Source organism: Herpailurus yagouaroundi, unplaced genomic scaffold (genome assembly GCF_014898765.1).
Source record: "Herpailurus yagouaroundi ecotype Mexico unplaced genomic scaffold, PumYag 209, whole genome shotgun sequence".
Lineage (NCBI taxonomy): Eukaryota > Metazoa > Chordata > Mammalia > Carnivora > Felidae > Herpailurus > Herpailurus yagouaroundi.
Genome location: NW_024412440.1, coordinates 1 through 23,805, shown reverse-complemented (window position 1 = coordinate 23,805; position 23,805 = coordinate 1). Strand labels below are relative to the sequence as shown.

Here is a 23,805-nt window from a genome sequence, read left to right as displayed (position 1 = left end):
CTATGCTTTTTTCAAGCCCAGATATTAGTTGTATGACTGGTATTCTAAATTCTTGTTCAGATGTATTGTTTATATCTGGTTTGAGCAATTCCCTGGCTGTCTTCCTTTAATTTCTTTTCAGGAGAATTCTGTTTCATCACTTTTGCCAGGTTTGTGTCTCTTATGTGTTTTAATGGTTTGTTATCTGTCCTGCACCAACGAGAACTACTATATTAAAAAGGGGTCATACACTGGCCCAGGGCCTGGCCTTTCTGGAAGTGTTTTTAGAGTGTGTTGCGTGCACTCTATTGTTGCGTCTTTGGCTGCTCTACCCCACTCGTCTGTCTTCTACAAAGCTTCTCCTTAGTCATACTGGTAGAATGTTTAGACCATTGTTAGACAAATCAAAGAAACTATAAGGGTTAATCCAGTGAGAGCACAAGGAAAATAAAGATGGAGATATAGAAAAGGTGTAAAAATAATAGAATAAAAATGCCTGATTAAACAGACACAGAAACAGAGAAAGCAAAAAAAAGAAAAAATACATATATATAATATATATATATTTTATAATATATGTAATTTGTATTTATTAATTTATTATTTATTATTATATTGTTAATTTATTATTATTTATTATTAATTTATTAATATGTAACATAAATATATTTTTATATGTATAAAACACGTGTTATATATGTATATATATTGACAAAAAATCAAATCAGAAAGTTTAAGCCTGATTCCAGAGTAAAAAATGAAGAGGTAGAAAGAAAAATATAGAAAAGAGTAGAGAAGGGAAAAAAAAAAGAAAAGAAAATGGCAACACAGTAATATATAATACCACAGGATAGTTGTCTGTTTGTATGTGGGACAGGTGACTGTGCTGGTCTGGAGGAGAGGCCCTCTGGTTCACCCAGTATCAGTCCCACGCCATTAGATAAGTAGTTGCCATCCACTGAGGGTTGAGATTTTGTGTAAGTGGGTCAGCCTCCACAAGGGGCCACTATTCTGTTCCCTGAAGCCGCACCATGCTGGTGATGGGGAGAAAAATGGCAACACCCAAATCTCTCCTCCCCGGACTGGGTGTCTTAAACCATGCTGTTTAGGCAGCCCTCACAACGTAGCTCAGGCAGGTGTTTTGCCCTGTCCCACAGTTCCCCCATGCCTCTTAGGTGCTAGGCTGGGATTCAAAACCTGGTGTCTTAAAGGACCCAGCACCAGTTCTAGGATAGTGCTGCCCCACCCTGCCCATATGGCAGGCACATGCAGGGTCTTTTAACCTTGGGGAGGCAATATACACTCTTCCACAGTACTCAAGGGAGGGGACTATTCTCCCCACTGTGCCCCTGAGATGGGATACTACACTGGGGCTGGCTCCCCTCCCCACAAGTGCATGCACGTGGAAGCAGATTTCTTCCATAGGATGGCACACACTTTTGAAAACTGCAGTCTTCAGCTCCTAAGGCTGTTCACAAAGTACGCTAGCAATCTCCCTAGATTTCTCATTTCTAGTCCGTGGTCTGGAAGGGTTTTCCTCTTGTCCTAACACAATACCACAATCCACAGTTTCTCTCTCTCCTTTTTGTCTCTCCACAGAGGGGGAACCCTTCCCTCCGGGCCCATAATGTTTTATCTCCCCCAATTCGCATAGACACACCTCTGTCCCGTCAAGCTGTCTCCCTCCACCTGTGCAGATTTTTCTGTCACTCTGCAGATAGATTTCCTGGGTGTTCCAGGTGTTCTGACCTCAATACAGCTGTTTGAGGGACGAGGGAAATCTTTGTCCCTCTACTTCTCCACCATCTTAACTCCTAATTGATACACTTTGAAACACCTAATAGGTGGATAACCAAAGTTGTTCTGAAATCAGACCACCAGGGTTCAAATCTCGCCTTTACAATTTTACAGCAATGTATTTAAGTTCTTTAAAACTTAATTCCTGCAAATCCAAACACTGAAGTTTGCCCAAGGTAGAATGATTGTTAAATGACACTCATATTTATGTATCATGATGAAATTCATCCAAGGATAAAGGGAAAAGAATCTAACTCTTCAAAAAGCAGTGGAGAAAAATACTAGAAGATAACTTAAAAGGAATAAGACTAAATGAACACTTGATCTCAATATTGAAAGCTTCAAAAATGTGGTGGAAAAAATCTGAAATTTATAACTTTTCTTGTCCTAGAAAACCTGATGCAATTAATGAAATAATGCTAATAAGAGGATAGAATTCACCCATGAAACAATTCATTTTCGATTTGATTTTTTATTAAGGCAAAACATTATTTATAATGGTTTTGTTTGTTTTGTTTTTCTTCCAAGGGAATCGTTGTGATTTTCCACAAATAAAACATGGTAGTCTATACTATGAAATTATCTATAAACGAGACTTTCCAGTACGTGTAGGAAAAAAATATTGGTATTCCTGTAAGACCAATTTTGTGACTGCTTCACAAGAGCCCTGGGAATATATTCATTGCACAAAAGAAGGATGGTCACCAGCAGTACCATGCCGCAGTAAGTCAACTGTTATAATTGTATATGTATAAATAGTTCACATCCTGGAGGGAGCAGACATGTAAGTGAGTACAATTAAGACTACTATGACAAAAAGGCGACCAAGGGATGAATTTTATGAGCAAAAATACCAACATGAGGTTTTCCTTTTATGAGGAGCTCTTCCTAAAATCTTATTAGAGATAAAGTTAGAGGTTTTTTGAAAATACCGATATCATTTACCCATACCTTAATTATAAATACTGAAAGTAAATAGTATTGACTATTGATTTTTTTCTTTTTCAACATTTGGTATTAGCTTTATTTTTGGATACTTATGCATTATAGTTTAAATGTTGTACAAATAATTTTTTTTTAACGTTTATTTATTTTTGAGACAGAGAGAGACAGAGCATGAACGGGGGAGGGGCAGAGAGAGAGGGAGACACAGAATCGGAAGCAGGCTCCAGGCTCTGAGCCATCAGCCCAGAGCCCGACGCGGGGCTCGAACCCATGGACCGCGAGATCGTGACCTGGCTGAAGTCGGCCGCCCAACCAACTGAGCCACCCAGGCGCCCCTACAAATAATTTTTAATTTGCTATTTTCACTGAATTTATGGGTTTAAAAATTTTTTGTTTATTATTTTTATGATTTTTAGGACAATGTATTTTCAATCATTTGAAAAATGGAGATAACCCAAAACGAGGAGTAAAATACGTACAAGGTGAATCTGTAAGAGTTAACTGCCATGCTGGCTACAGTCTTCAAAATGAGCAGACTGTGATGACCTGTACAGAAAGTGGCTGGTTCCCTCCTCCCGAGTGCATTCTTCTCAGTAAGTAAATGGTCTCAGATCTCAGTATATTTATGGTTTTCTAACCATCATCTATATTAACTGTGACAAAATATTTATATCAACTTCCTTATTTCCACCAATGAATCTACTTAGTTTTATTTTTTCCAAGAGTGTGTGAGTGGATATACACATTTTTGATACATATATATAGCAAAATAAATGTCTAATGATAGGCATTAGTCAAGAAAGCAGTAATAGAACTACAAAGAAGTAACCTGTATTAATAGGGTGACACCAGCAATGGAAGGAGGAAGATGTGACAGAGTAGGGGGATCCTAGGCTTGCCTCATCCCATAAGGATAACTATCAAATCATCCTAAATACCCCCGAGATTGACCTGAAGACTGGCAGAACAGATTCCACAATTAAAGGTACAAAACAGGCCACATTGAAGAAGTAAGATGTACAGAGATGCAGGTTTCTCTCCCAAACTGAGAAGAAATGGACTGTGGCCACTGAGGTGGTAAGGGAGTAGTGGTCACAGAGAGGGTGAAAGACAGACTGACACACAGAGGAACACACAGGAAAAACAAATCCCCATAGAAATTAGCTTGGAAAGGGAGAGGGGACAAATTTTGTGAGTTCCTGCAACCAGTGAGGCTTAAAGCCTGGGGTTTGAAAGGTCAGTGTGCTTGGGTCTGGAAGAGATCAAAGGGCATTGGGACTGCTCTTGGAGATAAGGCAAGCAAAGAGCCTGTGGACATACAGCATGGAAACAGCAATCTGATGAGCACTTGGAGCACACAGTGGGGAGGTTATTTGCTCATCCTGGAGCATGTTGCAGAAAGGGAGCATTCACAGAGACCCCTCTGAAAACAAAGGAACTGGCAGGTGCCATTTCCCTCTCCCGCCCTTCAACATTAACACAGGGTCAACTGTGGGAACCAGCACAGGGCTCACACTTGCTATCTTACTTGCTTACACCAAGCCCTATGTCCCTATGCTCTGGTGGAACCACCCTTCCCGGTCACACTTGCCTCAGTCCCAGAGCAGGCAGCCCCCAACCACAAAAGACCAGATCAAATCCCAGCCCAAACTGCATCTCCCAACTTGGGAGGTTTTTTGTTTGTTTGTTTGTTTTGTTTGTTTGTTTTTGGCAGGGGGCAGGGAGGTGGGGCTGGATTCCAGCAGCAATGTTGAGAAGTCTCATTTCACAAGCAGACCAGAATACACCAAGTTAAAACTTACCACATTCAGGCAAGGAACCAAACACTGCCCACAACAGGCAAAGAGAGCCTCTGCAGATGAGTGACCGGAAAGATAAAGCAGTCAGGACACAACAGCAGTGTGCACATAGCATACTTTGGAGACACTCCCTGAAGTGCCAGGCCCTGGGGAAATGGGGTCACAACACCTCAGGGCATGACAGAACCTCTTTTTCATAAGGCCATTACCCTCAGGAACAGGAGAAGTAGCTGACTTTTTTAACACAGAAAAGTAAGCCAAGAAACTTAGACAAAATGAGAAAACAGAAGAAATTGTCCCAAATGCAAGAACAGTGCAATGCCACAGCCATGGATCTAAGTGAAACAGATATTAGTAAAATACCTAATAGAGAATTTAATGTAACAAATCTAAAGATACTAGACTTAAGAAAAAAAAATCCAAGACATGGGTGAAACCCTTAATACAGAGATAAGGAATAACACAGCAGAGATAAAGGGCTCAATAAACAAAATCAGAAACACACTTGGTGGCATGAACAGCAGGCTGGAAGAAGGAGAGGAACAACATAATGGCCTAGAAGACAAAGCAACGGAAAGTTATCAAGCTGAACAAAAGAGAGAAAAGAATTATGCAAAAAGAGAATAGATTTATGGAACTCCATGACTCCATCAAACATAACAACATTCATTGTAGAGGAGTCCCAGAAGAAAAAGAAAGAAAAAAAAGGGACAGAACATTTATTTGAAGAATTAATAGCAGAAAACTTCCCTAATCTGGGGGGGGGAGGAAACAGATATCCATATCCAGGAGGCACACGGAACCCCCAAGAAAATAAACAAAAGCTAACCCACAGAAACATATATATTGTAATTAGATTGGCAAAACATAGGGGTATAGAAAAAAATTTTAAAGCAGCAAGACAAAAAAAAAAAAAAAAAAAAAAGTGCCATACAAGGGAAAACCCATAAGGCTCCTAGGGCATTTTTCAGCAGAAGCTGAAATAATAACGGGGACAATCCAACAAAAAGATATAATGATTGTAAATGTTTATGCACCCAACATGTAAGCTCCCCTATACATAAAAGTTAATAACAAATAGAAAAGAACTAAACATTCATAATAAATGATAGTAGAGGATTTTCACACTTCAGTTACATAAATGGACAAGATCATTTAAACAGATAATCAACAAGGAAACAACAGCTCTGAATGACACACTGGAACAGATGGATTTAACAGATATTTTGAGAACACTGCATCCTAAAACAGCAGAATACACATGCTTTTCAAGTGTATGTGGAACATTCTCCAGAATGGGACACATATTAGGACATAAAACAAGCCCCAACAAATTCAAAAAGGTCAAAGTGATACCATGCATCTTTTCTGAACACACTACTATGTAACTAGAAGTCAACCACAAGAAAAAGTCTGAAAAGAGCATAAATATATGAAAGTGAAGTAACATGCTAATAAACAATGAATGGGTCAACCAGAAAATAAAAGGAAATTCAAAAAACCACATGGAAACAAGTGAAAATGAAAACACCACAATTAAAAACCTTTGGGATGCAGCCAAACTGGTTCTAAGAGGGAAGTTTGTAGCAATACAAGTCTGCTTCAAGAAGCAAGAAAAGAATCAAATAAACAATTTCACTTGACACCTGAAGAAGCTAGAAAAGCAACCACAAACAAAAGCTAAGAAAAAAAAAACAGAAGGAAAAAAATAATAAGGATTAGAACAGAAATAAATGGGGGTGCCTGGGTGGCTCAGTCGGTTAAGCATCTGACTGTGAGTCAGGTCATGATCTCACGGTTTGTGAGTTCAAGCTCCATGTCAGGCTCTGTGCTGACAACTCAGAGCATGGAGCCTGCTTTGGATTCTGTGTCTCCCTCTCTCTCTGTCCCTCCCCTGCTCACACTCTGTCTCTCTCTCAAAAATGAATTAACTTTAAAATTTTTTAAATCAAAGAAAGAAATGTCATAGAAACTAGAAAAACAATAGAGCAGATCAAAGAAACCAGGAACTGGTTCTTTGAAAAAATTAATAAGTGATAAACTGCCAGCCATACTATCAAGAAGAAAAGATAAAGGACCCAAATAAGTAAATCACAAGAGAGGAGAAATAACAACCAACACCACAGAAATTCAAACAATTATACGAGAATATCATGGAAAACTGTATGCCACAAAGTCAGTAATCTGGAGGAAATGGATAAATTCCTATAAACATAAACCTACCAAAACTGAAACGGGAACAAATAAAAAAATGAACAGACCAATTAACAGAAAAAAAAAAAAAAGGAATCAGTAATCAAACACCTCCCAACAAACAAAAGTCCAAGACCAGATGAGTTCACAAGTGAATTCTACCAAACATTTAAAGAAGAGTTAATACGTATTCTTCTCAAACTATTCCACACTTGATCTTAGCCAGAAGTCCGAGAAGCAATCTTCTTAAACTATTCCAAAAAGATAGAAAAAGAAGGAAAACTCCAAATTCATTCTATGAGGCAGCACTACCCTGATACCAAAACCAGATAAAGAAACAAGAAAAGGGAACTGTAGGTAAATATTTCTGATGAATATAGATGCAAAAATCCATAACAGATACTAGCAAACCAAATCTAACAAAACATTAAAAAATTATTCACCACATCAGTCTTATGCACGGTGATTTATTCCTGGAGTCCAAGGATGGTTCAATATTAACAAACCAATCAATGTGATATATCACATCAATCAAACCACATCAATAAAAAAAAAGGATAAGAACCATATGATCATTTCAACAGATGCCAAAAAAGCATTTGGCAAAATATAACATCAATTCATAATAAAAGCTCTCAACAAAGTAAGTTTTGAGGGGACATACCTCAACATAAAAAAAGGCCATACATGAAAAACACACAACTAACATCATCCTTAAAGGGGAAAAACAGCTTTTCCCCTAAGGAACAAGACAAGGATGTCTACTCTACCAGTTTTATTTGAGATAGTACTGGAAGTCTGAGCCACTGCAATCAGACAACAAAAAGAAATAAAAGGCATCCAAATCAGTAAGGAAGAGGTAAACCTTTTACTATTTACAGATGACATAATATTCTATATAGAAAACCCAAAAGATTCCACTGAAACCTGCTAGAACTAGAATGAATTCAGAAAAGCTGTAGGATACAAAATCAATGTATAGAAATTTGATCCCTTTCTATATATTAATAATGAAACAGCAGAAAGAGAAATTAAGAAAACAACCCATTTACTATTGCACTAAAAATAATAAAATACCTAAGAATAAACCTAATCAGAGAGGTGAAAGATCTGTACTCTGAAACTATAAAACCCTGATGAAAAAGAAATGGAAGATGACACAAAGAAATGGAAAGACATCCATGTTCATGGACTAGAAGAGCAAATATTGTTAAAATGTCTACACAACCCAAAGCAATCTACACACTCAATGCAATCCCCATCAAAATACCAACATTTTTTACAGACCTAGAACAAACAATCCTAAAGTTTGTATGGAACTACAAAAGAACCTGAATAGTCAAATCAGTCTTGAAAGAGAAAAGCAAAGCTGGAAGCATCACAATTCCAGACTTCAAGTTATATTACAAAGCTATAGTGATCAAGACAGTAAGGTACTGGCACAAAAATAGACACTTGGACAAATGAAACTGAATAGAAAACCCAGAAATAAACCCATAATTATATACTGAATTAATCTTCAACAAAGCAGGAACAAATATCCAGTGGGAAAAAGACAATGTGTTCAACAAATGGTACTGGGAAAACTACACAGCAACATGCACAAAATGAAACTGAACCACTTTGTTGCACCATACACAAAAATAAATTCAAGGTGGATTAAAGACCTAAATGTGAGACCTGAAACTATAAAAGTCCTGGAAGAGAGAGAGCAGAAGCAGTAACTTCTCTGAAATCAGCCACAAACTTTCTAGACAGATCCCCTGAGGCAAGGAAAATAAAAGCAAGAATAAATAAATAAAAATAAAATAAAAAATTATTAGAACTACATTAAAATAAAAAACTTCTGCACAGCAAAGGAAACAGTCAATAAAACTGAAAGGCAACCTGTGGAATGGGAGATGTTATTTACAGATGGCATGTCTGGTAAAGAGTAGTGTCCAAAATATGTAAAGAACTTATAAAACTCGACACCAAAAACCAAATAATCCAACTAAAAAAATGAATGGGAGACATGAACAGACATTTCTCCAAAGAAGACATACAAAGGACAATAGGCACATGAAGAGATACTCATCATCACTTATCATCAGGGAAATGCAATCAAAACAACAATAAGATATCACCTCACCCTTGACAGAATGGCTAAAATCAACAACACAAGAAACAACAGATGTTGGTGAGGATGTGGCGCAAGGGGTACCCTCTTGCAATGTTGGGAATGCAAACTGGTGCAGCCACTCTGGAAAACAGTATGGAAGTTCCTCAAAAAGAAAAATAGATTTGCTGTATGATCCAGCAATCATACTTCTGGGTATTTACCCAAAGAATACAAAAAAACACTAATTCAAAGGGATATATGCACACCTATGTTTATATCAGCTTTCTTTCCAATAACCAAGATATGGAAGTAGCCAAGTATCTATTGATTGATGAATGAATAAAGACGAGTGGTGTGTGTGTGTGCGTGTGTGTATACATACAGAGAGAGAGAGACTATTATTCAGCCATGAAAAAGAATGAAATCTTGCCATTTGCAACAATATGTATGGAGTTGGACAGTATAATGCCAAGTGAAATGAGTCAGTCAGTGAAAGACAAATACCATATGATTTCAGTCATATGTGGGATTTAAGACAAATGACAAATTGGGAAATGTGAGAGTGAGATAAACCAAAACAAACAAACGAACAAACAAACAAAAAAACCAAAACCAAAACAAACAAACAAAAAGACTCAACTATAGAGAACAAAGTGATAGTTACCAGAGGGGAGAAAGGTGGCACAGGGAACAGGTGAAATAGTGATGTCATTATGACCACTGGGTGAGGTATGGATTGTTGAATCACTATATTATACACCTGAAAATAATATAACACTGTATGTCGACAAAAATATAAACACAAAATACATACATACATGAAGTCAATCTAGAAAAAAATAGAGTGACACCAGCTAGATGTCAGAACACAAGTTTCAGTTCTTCCTGGCCAAGATCACAGTTTTGACAATCACCACGGAAAGAACATTTTTGTGGGAGTCTGGGAATCTAGCAGAAGTTTTTGCACACTTTGACAGCAAAAAGATCCAAGAGTGGGTGCACTGAAGAGGATGAATGGAACATTTTTTTTCTTATCTGAGTCACTCCTCCCTGAAAGGGGTACAGTTCAGTGCCAAGAGAGACCCATTCAGCCTGCAATTTCTCCACAGGGGGAAAGTGTGTGAGTGACCATCTGGCTTCTTCAACTGCATGGGTCACTGACCAAAAGGCCCATTTCTTTCTAACTACATCTAGAATACTGAAGTGATCTTCATGAGTGAAGGGAATGAGAAAAGTTTGGACCACAACAGTCAGGGCTCAGAATTCCTCAAGGGACAAAGACTCTACTAACCACTTTGCAGACTACAGTCAGTAGCCTACCCATTAGCCACTGGGATGACTTGGGTTCAGATCTTGCTCACCTGGTGGCATCCCCCAACATTCTGCATACCTGCTATCCACTGGCCAGCTCCTTTTGTATATTCCCCAAAGGTAGTGAGTGCAGGAGTTTTCAAATGGCTAGTGAACATACTTAGAAATTCAAACTGACTCCACAGATAGAGTAAAAAGAATGTACTTGACCATTCAGCATTACCTCCAGGAAATCAAACAGAAAGCTGTCAGGACCCTGACTAACTCTGCAGGATTGAAAAAAGGCATACCATCCAAAAATTCCCTCTTAAATCGTAGTAAGACATACTGGAAAAATGTATCCATTAAAAACATCTTCAAAAAGCCTCAGAATCCCTAACAAGTATGACAGAAAGTATTTCTCCGCCAACGTCAGGAAAGACCAGAGGAAGTGAGACCTTCTTCAAAGGCAAAGGCAACAATGCAAGACTTTAAGAAACATGAAAAATCAAGGAAATATGACATCACCAAAGAAACACAACACTTTTCCAGTAACTTACCCTAAATAATGAAGATTTATGATTTTCCTGATAAAGAATTGAAAACGGTAGCTTTGAGGAAGCTCAGTGAGCTATAAGAAGACACAGAAAGAAAATCCAAAGAAATCAGGAAAATGAGGTAGAAATTATAAAAAGAACCACACAGAAATTCTATAACTGAAGAATATAATGAATGAAAGGAAAAATACAACAAAGAGTATCAACATCAGATCTTATCAATCAGAAGAAAGAATCTATGAAGTAGAAGAGAGGTCATTTGAAGTCTTGTAGTCAGAGGAGAAAAAAGGAGAAGGAATTCCAGAGAAAGCCTATGTGAATTATAGGAGACTATCAGAGGAGACATTGTAGGCATTATGTGAGTCCCAAAAGGAGAAGAGAGAGAAAGGGACAGGAAGTTTACTTAAGGAAATAATGGCTGTGAATTTATCAATCTGGGAAGAGATACGGACTATCAAAATCAAGAAGCTCATTAATTCCCCCAAACAGATTCAACCCAAGGAAATCATCTCTAAGACACATTACAATAAAACTGGCTAAAACCAAAGAAAAATAATTTTGAAAGCAGCAAGAGAGAAATAAATACCTCACATACAAAGGCAGTTCTATGAGAGGTCTTTATAGTGATAAATGCCTACAGTAAGAAAAAGAAATGATCTCAAATATACAACCTAACTTCATACATCCAAAAACTAAAAAGAAGAGGTCACTTGGGTAGCTCAGTTGGGTGAGCATCCAACTCCTGATTTGGGGTCAGATCATAATCCCAGGGTCACGGGCTTGAGCTCTATATTGGGCTCTGCACTTGAGTGTGGAGCCTACTTAAGATTCTCTCTCTCCTTCTGCCCCTCCCTGACTCATGCTCTATCTCTCTCTCTGTCTCTCTCTGTCTCTCTCTCTCTCTCTCAAATAAAATGAAAAAAAAAAAACGTATTAAAAAACAGTAGAACAACCAAGCCTATAATTAACAAGCTGGGAAATAACAGAAATCAGAGCAAAAATATATGAAATAAAGACCAAAAAAATAAACATTAATACCTATTTTTTTCAAAACAGAAACAAACTTGATAAGCCTAAGTTGACTAAGAAAAAAGAGAGATCAAATAAATAACATGAGAAATGAAATTGGAGACATTCAACTGATGCCACAGAAATGCAGATGTTCATAAGAGACAACCATAAACATTTACACACCAACAAATTGGATAACCTAAATAAATTGATAAATCCCTGGAAATAGAAAACTTACAAGACAAAATCATCAAGAATAGAAAATCTGAACAAACCAAACCAGTAACAAGGAACAAGAGTGAATCATTAATTTAAAATATCTCTGCAGGGGCACCTGGGTGGCTCAGTCGGTTGAGTGTCCGACTTCAGCTCAGGTCACGATCTCGCGGTCCGTGAGTTCGAGCCCCACGTCGGGCTCTGTGCTGATGGCTCGGAGCCTGGAGCCTGCTTCCGATTCTGTGTCTCCCTCTCTCTCTGTCCCTCCCCCGTTCATGCTCTGTCTCTCTCTGTCTCAAAAATAAATAAACATTAAAAAAAAACAACCTGATATTAAAATAAATAAATAAATACATACATACATACATACATACATACATACATAAATAAGAAAGAATAAAATATCTCTGCAAAGAAAAGTCTGGGAACAGAAATTTTCATTGGTAATTTAAAGAAGAATTAATACCAGTTCTTCTCAAACCATTCCAAAAACTTGAAAGGAGGGAGGAGGCACTTCCAAAACTACTTTACAAGGTCAGCATTACTTTAATACCAAAGAACACTACAAAAAAAATTATAGCCCAGCATCACTGATAATCATAAATATTGAAATAACAAAATGTTAGCAAAGTGAATTCAACAACACATTAAAAGATTCATACACCATGATGAAGCCGGGTATATCTATGGGACTTAAGGATGGTTCATCAGACACAAATCAGTAATGTGATATAGCTCATTAACAATAAGAAGGATAAAAATCATATAATCAGATAGACACCAACAAAAAAAGCATTTGACATAATTCAACATCCATTTATGATGAAAACTCTCAACAATTAGGTATTGAAGAAATGTACATCAAACATAATAAAGACTATAAATAAGGAGCCCATAACTAACATCATATTTGATAATGAAAAGCTGAAAGCTTTTCCTGAAGGATCAGGAAAAAGACAAAGATACACACTTTCACCACCTCAGTGAAATAAAAAATAAAGAAGTAAAATATCTGTTTGTAGATGACATATTATAGAGAGAAAACCCTAAAGACTCCACCAAAAAAAAAAAATGTAGAATTAATAAATGAATTCAGTAAAGTTGCAGGATACATAGTCAATATACAAAAATCTGTTGTATTTTTGTACACTAATAATGAATTATCACAAAGAGAAATTTTAAAAATAATCCCATCTACAATAGCATGAAAAACAATAAAATACCTAGGAATAAATCCATCCACGGAAGTAAAATATTTGTATGGTGAAAACTGTAAGACAATTGTGAAATAAACTGAAGAAGACATAAATAAATCACAAGATAGTCTGTGTTCATGGATTAGAAGAATTAATGTTGTTAAAATGTGCATACTACCCAAAGCAATCCATTGATACAATTCCTATCAAGATCCCACTGACATTTCCCATTGAAATAATATAAACAATCCTAAAATTTATGTGGAACCAAAAAGACTCCCAAATAACCAAAGCAATCTTGAGAAGGAAGAACAAAGCTGAACGCATCATGCTCCGTGATTTCAAACTATATTATAAAGTGATAAAAATGAAAACAATATCCTATTGGCAGATCAATGGAACAGAGTCAGGAGCCAGAAATAAACTCACACATACATAGTTAATTAAAATTTGACAAGGGAGCCAAGAAAACACAATGAGGAAAGTAATGTCTTCAGTAAATGGTATTGGAAAAGCTGGATATCCATAAGCCAAAAAATGAAACCACTATGTTAAACCACTGATGAAAATTAACTCTTAGACAAATTAAAGACTTAAATAAATTATATCAAATTCACGCAAAAGCTTCTATTCAGCAAATCAACAAAATGAAAAGGCAACATACAGAATGAGAGATAATATTTGCAAGCCATAGATCTGATAAGGGAGATATACATAGATACACACACACACACACACACACACACACACACACACACACACTTTGTATGTATTTTACATAGATTATACGTATATATTCTACAACTTATACAACTTAATAGCAAAATATCCAATCCAATTAAAAATGGACAAAGATCTCAGTAGACATTATTCTGAAGAATACATACAATTGGCCAATTGGTACTCAAAATCACTAATCATCAGGCATATGAAAATGAAAACCACAATGAAATATTGCCTTATACCTGGTAAAATGTCTTTTATCAAAAAGACAAGACAGGGGCGCCTGGGTGGCGCAGTCGGTTAAGCGTCCGACTTCAGCCAGGTCACGATCTCGCGGTCCGTGAGTTCGAGCCCCGCATCTGGCTCTGGGCTGATGGCTCGGAGCCTGGAGCCTGTTTCCGATTCTGTGTCTCCCTCTCTCTCTGCCCCTCCCCCGTTCATGCTCTGTCTCTCTCTGTCCCAAAAATAAATAAAAAACATTGAAAAAAAAATTTAAAAAAAAAAAGACAAGACATAACAAGTGTTGGTGAGAATGTGGAGTAAAGGGAACACTTGTATACTTTGGGTGATAATGTAATTTGTTATAGGCATATGGAAAACAGTACATGAAAAAAGTTAAAAGAACTACCGTATGATCCAGCCATTCCATTTCTGGGTATTTATCTGAAAGAAATGAAATCAGCATCTTGAAGAAATATCTGCATCCTCAATTTCATTATAGCTTTATCATAATAGCCAACTTACAGAACAACCTAAGTGTCCACTGATGGATGAATGACATGATATGTACAATGGAATATTATTCAACCATGAGAAAAAAAAAAAGTCTTGCTATTCACAACAATATGGTTGACCCTAGAGAACAATATATTAAGTATAATAAGCCAGAGGTTGAAAATACTTCTTGATAAAACTAATGTATGAAATCAAAAAAGAAAACATCAAATTCATAGAGGCAGAGAGTAGAATGGTAGTTACCAGTGGTGGGTGCAGATGGGGGAAATGAGGAGATGCTGTTCCAAGGGTGTAAGCCTTCATAAGATAAAAAAAATTCTTGGGGCGCCTGGGTGGTGCAGTCGGTTAAGCGTCCGACTTCAGCCAGGTCACGATCTCGTGGTCCGTGAGTTCGAGCCCCGCGTCAGGCTCTGGGCTGATGGCTCGGAGCCTGGAGCCTGTTTCCGATTCTGTGTCTCCCTCTCTCTCTGCCCCTCCCCCGTTCATGCTCTGTCTCTCTCTGTCCCAAAAATAAATAAACATTGAAAAAAAAAATTAAAAAAAAAATTAATTAATTTAAAAAAATGTTGAAAGAAAAAAAAATCCTGGAGATTTAGTGTACAGTGTGGTGACTACAGTTAGTAATAATGTATTGTGTAGTTGAAATTTGCTGAGAATAGATCTTAAGCATTCCAGCTTAATAAAAAAAATTAATTATGTGAGGTGATTAATGTGTTAATTAACCTGATTTTGACAATTATTTCCAAATGTATCTGTGGGCCAAGTCATCTCACTTTATACTTTATATATATACAGTTTTGTCAACTATACTCCCAATAAAGTAAGGAGGGAAACATATAATAGACAAACAAAAGATAAGGAGATAAGGATCAAACTAAACAAGTATAAACCTTAATCAAATAACAAAGGAAGTCATTAAAAGAGAAAGATATTTAAAAAACAACTACAAAATAGAAGACAGCCACATGTCAATAGTAAGTGTTCACCTATCAATAATTTCTTTAAATATAAATTATTTAAATTTACCTATTAAAAGAAATAAAATACCTGAATGACTTAAAATAATGAAGAACTCGCTTTCAACTTAAAGACACAATAGGCTTTATTTTTGTGTATGTTGTAAGAAAGTGGTCCAGTTTCATTCTTCTTCATGTCGCTGTCCAGTTCTCCCAGCACCATTTGCTAAAGAGACTGTCTTCTTTCTATCGGATACTCTTTCCTGCTCTGTCAAAGGTTAGTTGGCCATACATTTGTGGGTCCATTGCTGGGTTCTGTATTCTATTCCATTGACCTAAATGTCTCTTTTTGTGCCAATACCATACAAGTCTTGATGATTACGACTTTGTAGTAGATGCTACAGTCCAGGATTTTGATGCCTCCTGCTTTGTTTTCTTTTTCAACATTACTTTGGCTAATCGGAGTCTTTTGTGGATCCATACAAATTTTAGGATTGTTTGTTCTTGCTCTGAGAAGAATGCTGGTGCAATTTTGATTGTAATTGCACTGAATGTGCAGATTGCTTTGGGTAGTATTCATGTTTTAACAATATTTGTTCTTCCAGTCCATGAGCATGGAATATTTTTCCATTTCTTTGTGTCTTCTCCACATTTCTTTCTTTCATGAGTTTTCTACAGTTTTCTTTCATGAGTTTTCTATAGTTTTCAGCATACAGATCTTTTACATCTTTGGTTAGGTTTTTTCCTAGGTTATTTTATAGTTCTCAGTACAGTTGTAAATGGGATCGATTTCTTGATTTCTCTTTCTGTTGCTTCATTATTGGTATATAGAAATGCAACTGATTTCTGTACATTGATATGTATCCTGTGAGTTTGCTGAATTCCTGTGTCAGTAATAGCAGCTTTTTGGTGGAGTCTTTCAGGTTTTCCATGTAGAGTATCATGTCATCTGCAAAAAGTGAAAGTTTGACTTCTTCTTTGTCAATTTGAATGCCTTTTATTTCATTTTGTTGTCTGATTGCTAAGACTAGGACTTCCAACACTATGTTAAACAATAGCGGTGAGAGTGGACAACCCTGATGTGTTCCTGATTACACAAAAATAAACTCAAGTGGATGAAAGGCCTAAATGTGAGACAGGAGACCATCAAAACGCTAGAGGAGAAAACAGGCAACAACCTCTTTGACCCCAGCCACAGCAACTTCTTACTTGACACGTCTCCGAAGGCAAGGTAAATAAAAGCAAAAATGAACTAGTAGGACTTCATCAAGATAAAAAGCTTCTGCATTGCAAAGGAAATAATCAACAAAACTAAAAGGCACCTGACAGAATGGGAGAAGATATTTGCAAATGACATATTGGATAAAGGGTTAGTATCCAAAATCTATAAAGAACTTATAAACTCAACACCTGAAAAATAAATAATCCAGTGGAGAAATGGGCAGAAGACATGAATAGACACTTTTCCAAAGGAGACATCCAGATGGCCAACAGACACATGAAAAGATGTTCAACATCACTCATCATCAGGGAAATACAAATCAAAACCACATGGGGTTACCACCTCACACAGATCAGAGTGGCTAAAATTAACAACTCAAGAAACAACAGATGTTGGCAAGGATGTGGAAAAAATGGAAACCCTCTTGCACTGTTAGTGGGAATGCAAGCTGGTACAGCCACTCTGCAAAACAGTGTGGAGGTTCCTCAAAAAATTAGTAATAGAACTTCCCTATAACCCAATGATAGCACTACTAGTAATGTATCCAAAGGATACAGGAGTGCTGCAAAAGGGCACGTATACCCTAGTGTTTATAGCAGTGCTTTCAACGATAGCCAAATCATGGAAAGAGCCTAAATGTCCATCAGCTGGACATTTAGATAATGATGAATAGATAAGAATAGTGGTTTATACATACAATGAAATACTACTTAGCAATGAGAAAAAATAAAATCATGCCATTTGCAACAATGTGGATAGAACTGGAGGGTATTATGCTAAGTGAAATAATTCGGTCAGAGGAAGATAGATACCATATGTTTTCACTCATATATGGAACTTGAGAAACTTAACAGAAGACCGTGGGGGAAGGGAAGGAGAAAAAGTAGTTTTGAACAGAGAGGGAGGCAAACCCATAAGAGACTCTTAAATACAGAGAACGAACTGAGAGTTGATGGTGAGGAGGTGGCAAGGGAGGGAGAAAAATGGGTGATGGGCATTGAGGAGAGCACTTGTTGGGTGGAGCCCTGGGTGTTGTATGTAAGCAATGAATCACGGGAATCTACCCCCTAAACCAAGAGAACACTGTATACACTATGTTAGCTAACTTGACAATAAATTATATTTAATAAATAGATAGATAAAGACACAGTAAGCTAAAGTGAAGGAATGGAAAAAGATTTTCATATAAATGGCAACCAAAGAATGACAGAGTGGCTATATTTCTATCAGAAAAAAAAAATTGACTTTCTGTCAAAACTGTCTCTAGTGACAAAGAAGATCATTATATAATAATAAAGAATCCATTCAGCAGAAAGATGGTAACAATTTTCAACATATGTGGAACCAACATTGGAATTCCTAAATATATAAAGCAAATATTGACAGATCTGAAGAGGAGAAATTAACAGCAATACAATAATCTTAGGAGACTTCAGTACCTCACTTTGAATAATAAATAGAATACACAGAAATTCAAGAAAGAATCTATAGATTTGAACAACAATATAAACAGTTTATGGACCTAATAGATATACATGGAATTTTACACCCAACAGTGGAAGAGTACATTCTACTACACATGAAAGATTCTATGCAGTATCATTTTCAGTCACAATGGGGTAAATTTAGAAAACAGTAACTGGGGAAAGAATGGGAAAATTCACAAATACGTACAAAGAAAACGCACACTCAAGTAACAATCGGGTCAAAGAGGAAAGTGCGAGAGAATTTTTAAAAATATCTTGAGACAAATGAAAACAGAAACAATGTAAGAAAATTCAGAGATGCTCCAAAAGCAATGCAAAGAGGGAAGTTTTTAGTGATAAATGCTTACATTAAAATAGAAGATTAAGGTGCCGGGTGGCTCAGTCAAGTTAAGTATCCACCTCTTGATTTCAGCTCAAGTGATGATCTCACGGTTCAGTTCATGAGATTGGACCTCACAGTAGGGCTCCGTGCTGCCAGTACAGAGTCTGCTTGGGATTCTCTCTCCCTCTCTGGCTGCCCCTCCCCCACTTGCGTGTGTGTGTGTGTGTGTGTGTGTGTGTGTGTGTGTGTGTGCGCGCGCGCGCGCACCTGTGCATACACGCGGGCAAGCTCTCTCTCAAAATAAATAAACATAAAAAAAATTTAGCTTAAAGTAGCAGATTGTATATTGACAACCTAACTTTATACTTCAAGGAACTAGCAAAAGAACAAACTAAGCCCAAATTTAGAAAGGAGGAAATAATAAAGATTAGAGCAGAAATAGAGAATAAGAAAACACCCTATTCCACGATCTTACTAACACTATTCTGTTTTTTCAAATTATGTGTATGTTGGGTTTTGTTTGCTTTCATTTTGTGATCGTTGATATTCATTCCTTATTCTTTTCTATTGTATGTATATAATAGTAATCTTCCCTCTCAGACTACTTTAGTATCATCTCACAAAATTTTATTTAAAATGTTTTTCTTATTCCATTTAAAAAATGTAATGTCTTTTTTTAAAAAAATATTATAGGCAAACACCCAACGCTGTGCTTCTGTGGATCCATCCCTCCAGCGGCGGGTCTGACTCCCTCCAGGTACCGCAGGGCCCCTCCCGAAGCGGATCACCAAAGGATAATCGAACTGAGCCTGCCCCTCCTGCCCCTGTACACCTTGCTGATCCACCCCAGCTAATATGCCAGATCCCCAGCACCACAAGCCTGGCAGTGTGCAAGTAGCCCAGACGGGCCACGCCACCCCACAGTGAATCCCGCCCCTAGGAGACGGGAAGAGAAGGTACACACCAGTCTGACTGTGGCCCCAGTGAAGGAAACAACCAACAAAACTAAAAGGCAACCGACGGAATGGGAAAAGATATTTGCAAATGACGTATCAGACAAAGGGCTAGTATCCAAAATCTATAAAGAGCTCACCAAACTCCACACCCGAAAAACAAATAACCAGTGAAGAAATGGGCAGAAAACATGAATAGACACTTCTCTCAAGAAGACATCCGGATGGCCAACAGGCACATGAAAAGATGCTCAACGTCGCTCCTTATCAGGGAAATACAAATCAAAACCACACTCAGATACCACCTCACGCCAGTCAGAGTGACCAAAATGAACAAATCAGGAGACTATAGATGCTGGAGAGGATGTGGAGAAACAGAAACCCTCTTGCACTATTGGTGGGAATGCAAATTGGTGCAGCCACTCTGGAAAACAGTGTGGAGGTTCCTCAAAAAATTAAAAATAGACCTACCCTATGACTCAGCAGCAGCACTGCTAGGAATTTACCCAAGGGATACAGGAGTACTGATGCATAGGGGCACTTGTACCCCAATGTTTATAGCAGCACTCTCAACAATAGCCAAATTATGGAAAGAGCCTAAATGTCCATCAACTGATGAATGGATAAAGAAATTGTGGTTTATATACACAATGGAGTACTACGTGGCCATGAGAAAGAATGAAATATGGCCCTTTGTAGCAACGTGGATGGAACTGGAGAGTGTGATGCTAAGTGAAATAAGCCATACAGAGAAAGATAGATACCATATGTGTTCACTCTTATGTGGATCCTGAGGAACTTAACAGAAACCCATGGGGGAGGGGAAGGAAAAACAAAAAAAAAAAAGAGGTTATAGTGGGAGAGAGCCAAAGCATATGAGACTCTTAAAAACTGAGAACAAACTGAGGGTTGATGGGGGGTGGGAGGGAGGGGAGGGTGGGTGATGGGTATTGAGGAGGGCACCTTTTGGGATGAGCACTGGGTGTTGTATGGAAACCAATTTGACAATAAATTTCATATATTGAAAATAAATAATAAATAAATGTAAAAAAAAGTAAAAAAAAGTAAAAAAAAATAAATAAAAAAAATATAAGAAGATTATATACATTAGTCCTTATCCTGAGTATTTAATATTCCAAGTGTCCCATTTCCAGTGTACTATGCACCCCAAGTGAAGGAAAAAAATTACTAATGATGAAAAAATATGTAGCTCATATTTTCTCTTTTGATTTCTTCTTTATCCATGGGTTATTTAATAAATAATGCTGAACTTTGTGAAGCCCTGTATATGACAGAAGTCTTGTTTTATTGTTTCAAGCCAAGTTACACATAATTTGAGGAATCATTATATTGGTCTTAGAACATGAATGAATGTGTTGATCTCTGTCATACTTACTGAACTCCATGTATCCATGTGGTTTTAAGCACCCAAATATGGTGACAAACATTTCAAATTCTCAGAATTGTGGTAGCTATGGCAGCAGATTCTCTGAGATCGTCTCCTGATCTCAGATACCCCAATTAATTAACCAAGTGCTGGGGTTGCTTAAGAGATCCTGCTTAAGTGCCTGGAAAGGACCCATTGCCGGTACACCTCTGACACACTGTAGGATTCCAGATCCATTAGACAAACAGATTCATCATAATTTCCTAGAAGGGATTCTGGGTATTTTAAATCTTGCTTCATTCCAAGCAAAATTTAATGAATTATTTTGATTTAGTATCTTTGTAGCTAATTTTTGCATTCCAAGAATTTGGATGATTCAGATTTTTCTAGGTTTTCATTTATTTATAAATGACTCATTTTTATAGTGTTGTCTTTATAAAAATGTTTATTTATATGATTATCTTTTCCTTATACTTTCTGCCTTTCAGAAACATGTTCAAAATCAGAGATAATAATTGAAAATGGATTTTTTTCTCAATATGAACTTACATATTACTTAAATAAAGAAACACAGTATCAATGTAAACCAGGATATGTAACACCAGATGGTAAAACTTCAGGATCGGTTACATGTCTGAAAAGTGGATGGTCACCTCAACCCACATGTATTAGTGAGTAATTTATTATGTTCATATTTATTATCCTGATGACCATTGAACAAAAGTTTAAGTTAATTCTTTTCTGGGGGGAGGGGCTGACGTGATTCCCATTTGAAAAGATAAATGAAAAAGGATTAATTTTTTGCCGGTTAAGACTAATCACTTATAGAGTGTAATACCAGGACATCTTTCAGTTTACATTTTTTTCCACTTTAAAACATCCTGTGGAGGCACCTGGGTGGCTCAGTCAGTTGGGCGTCCGACTTTGGCTCAGGTCATGATCTCACAGCTTGTGAGTTCGAGCCCTGCATCGGGCTGTGTGCTGACAGCCCAGAGCCTGGAGCCTGCTTCAGAGTCTGTGTCTCCCCCTCTCTCTGCCCCTCCCCTGCTCATGCTCTGTCTCTCTCTCCTTTGAAAATAAATACAATTTAAAAATTTTTTTCTTTTAAATCCTGTGATTTGGAAACTGGTTAGGGAGCCTTATGTGTGTTCTGGAAACTCATTTATTTCTTCTGGCTGACACCAACCTTTGTGCCTATTTTTCCTGTTTTTAGATGATAAGGTTTTGATGTCAGAATCTTTGTTGCTAGACATAATATTATGTTTGTAAGTGAAGATCTGGGTCCATAGTGTAGAATTTTAATTGAACCTGTAGAATTTATGTTTGACAATCCAGGGTAAGTCCACTTCTAAAACAGCTCCCTTAGAAAATCATAAACATCTAATTAGTAGAGACAGAAATGCTTCTAGATAGCACCAAATTCAGCTGTGTTGAAAGATTTCACTGTCCCTAGATGTTTATGAAGATTTTTCTATGAACAGTTTCCTCAGTTTATCTTATAGTCCAAAGCTATGCAGTGATATTTTTGAACTGATATTTAGCATGTTCACTTTAAGTGAAGTGGATATTTGAATATCCATTTGTACTGTTTCCATTTCCTTATTTTTTTTTCAGTTTCCTTGGTTACTATGAGCACTAGCTACAGAAAAAAATGATAAAAGTGGCTCCCATATCAAACTCATTTTACACTAAATTGTAATTAGCTATCCATTATAACACTTATTATGGAAGAGAATCTCTGTCTCTCTCTCTCTCTCTCTCTGTCCCTTTTCACTGGTACAGTTTTGCTTTTTTTTTTTAAAGCTTTAAGGTAGCTGGTTACATAACAGTATAAAATTATTTAAATATCACCATCCTATTAGCAATAATTGAAACTTTAACATTTTACTTTCTTATAACTAATTATAAAAATTAGAGTTATCGCTCCATTAAATCTTGGTAAGTTTAAAAGAGGGGCGCCTGGGTGGCGCAGTCGGTTAAGCGTCCGACTTCAGCCAGGTCACGATCTCGCGGTCCGGGAGTTCGAGCCCCGCGTCAGGCTCTGGGCTGATGGCTCAGAGCCTGGAGCCTGTTTCCGAGTCTGTGTCTCCCTCTCTCTCTGCCCCTCCCCCGTTCATGCTCTGTCTCTCTCTGTCCCAAAAATAAATAAACGTTGAAAAAAAAAATTTTTTTTTAAAGAATATACAGCCTTTAGGAAAATATTTGGGAAAGAAAATGAGCATGTGAGTTTTAGAAACTATTATGTTTTAAAGTAGAGTTTTAGGGGCGCCTGGGTGGCGCAGTCGGTTAAGCGTCTGACTTCAGCCAGGTCACGATCTCGCACTCCGTGAGTTCGAGCCACGCGTCGGGCTCTGGGCTGATGGCTCAGAGCCTGGAGCCTGCAGCCTGGAGCCTGTTTCAGATTCTGTGTCTCCCTCTCTCTCTGCCCCTCCCCCGTTCATGCTCTGTCTCTCTCTGTCCCAAAAAAAAATAAACGTTGACAAATAAATAAATAAAGAGTTTTATAGAATGTTTATAAATTAACTTGCATTTTTGAAAACCAATCCTATTCAACTAATCCATTTTTCTCTGGCATACTTGCCACACTGCTAATGAGTTTGGCGTTTTAAGTCACAAAAACATATTCTGTTTTGCTAGAAAAAGTATGATGCATCTGTAGTACCCTATTTTATTATAAGCATGGCATAAACACAAAATTATAATTGACAGAGGAAAGTGTTCTTTGACAAACTTCCTGAATATTTAAGCAATAAGGAAACTGCTATGTAGAAACATGGTTTTTCATTTTGAGTAACTTTCAGGGCAATGATTTATCACTTGTTTTCTTAGATTATTTTAATATAATACTGAATTTACTAGCACATACTAATTGATAAAGCTTTTTTTACTTCCTTGGGATGAGACTTAATTACATCGTCCATTAAATAATATTAGAA

General features: G+C 37.1%; 1 protein-coding gene across 2 annotated transcripts; it reads left to right on the top strand.

Annotated features, from left to right (window-relative positions):
• The first annotated feature begins 2,213 nt into the window (after positions 1 to 2,213).
• LOC121016153 (complement factor H-related protein 3) lies at positions 2,214 to 21,575 on the top strand. 2 transcript variants are annotated; one of them, XM_040453581.1, is made up of 3 exons: positions 2,214 to 2,499; positions 3,138 to 3,314; positions 11,718 to 12,017. In XM_040453581.1, the coding sequence occupies exons 1-3, from the start codon at positions 2,274 to 2,276 to the stop codon at positions 11,741 to 11,743; spliced, it is 429 nt and encodes a 142-aa protein (XP_040309515.1). In that variant the 5' UTR covers positions 2,214 to 2,273; the 3' UTR covers positions 11,744 to 12,017. The 2 variants fall into 2 exon arrangements, with proteins under 2 accessions (XP_040309515.1, XP_040309514.1); XM_040453580.1 differs by lacking the exon at positions 11,718 to 12,017 and adding an exon at positions 21,358 to 21,575 and having other exon boundaries at positions 2,226 to 2,499.
• Positions 21,576 to 23,805: the final 2,230 nt, after the last annotated feature.

Coding starts and splice junctions, on each gene's coding strand:
- LOC121016153 (XM_040453580.1), top strand. CDS start 2,274: ATGGTTTTGTTTGTTTTGTTTTTCTTCCAAGGGAATCGTTGTGATTTT. Junction 2,500..3,137: donor ACCAGCAGTACCATGCCGCA/GTAAGTCAACTG, acceptor TATGATTTTTAG/GACAATGTATTTTCAATCAT. Junction 3,315..21,357: donor TCCCGAGTGCATTCTTCTCA/GTAAGTAAATGG, acceptor TCTGCCTTTCAG/AAACATGTTCAAAATCAGAG.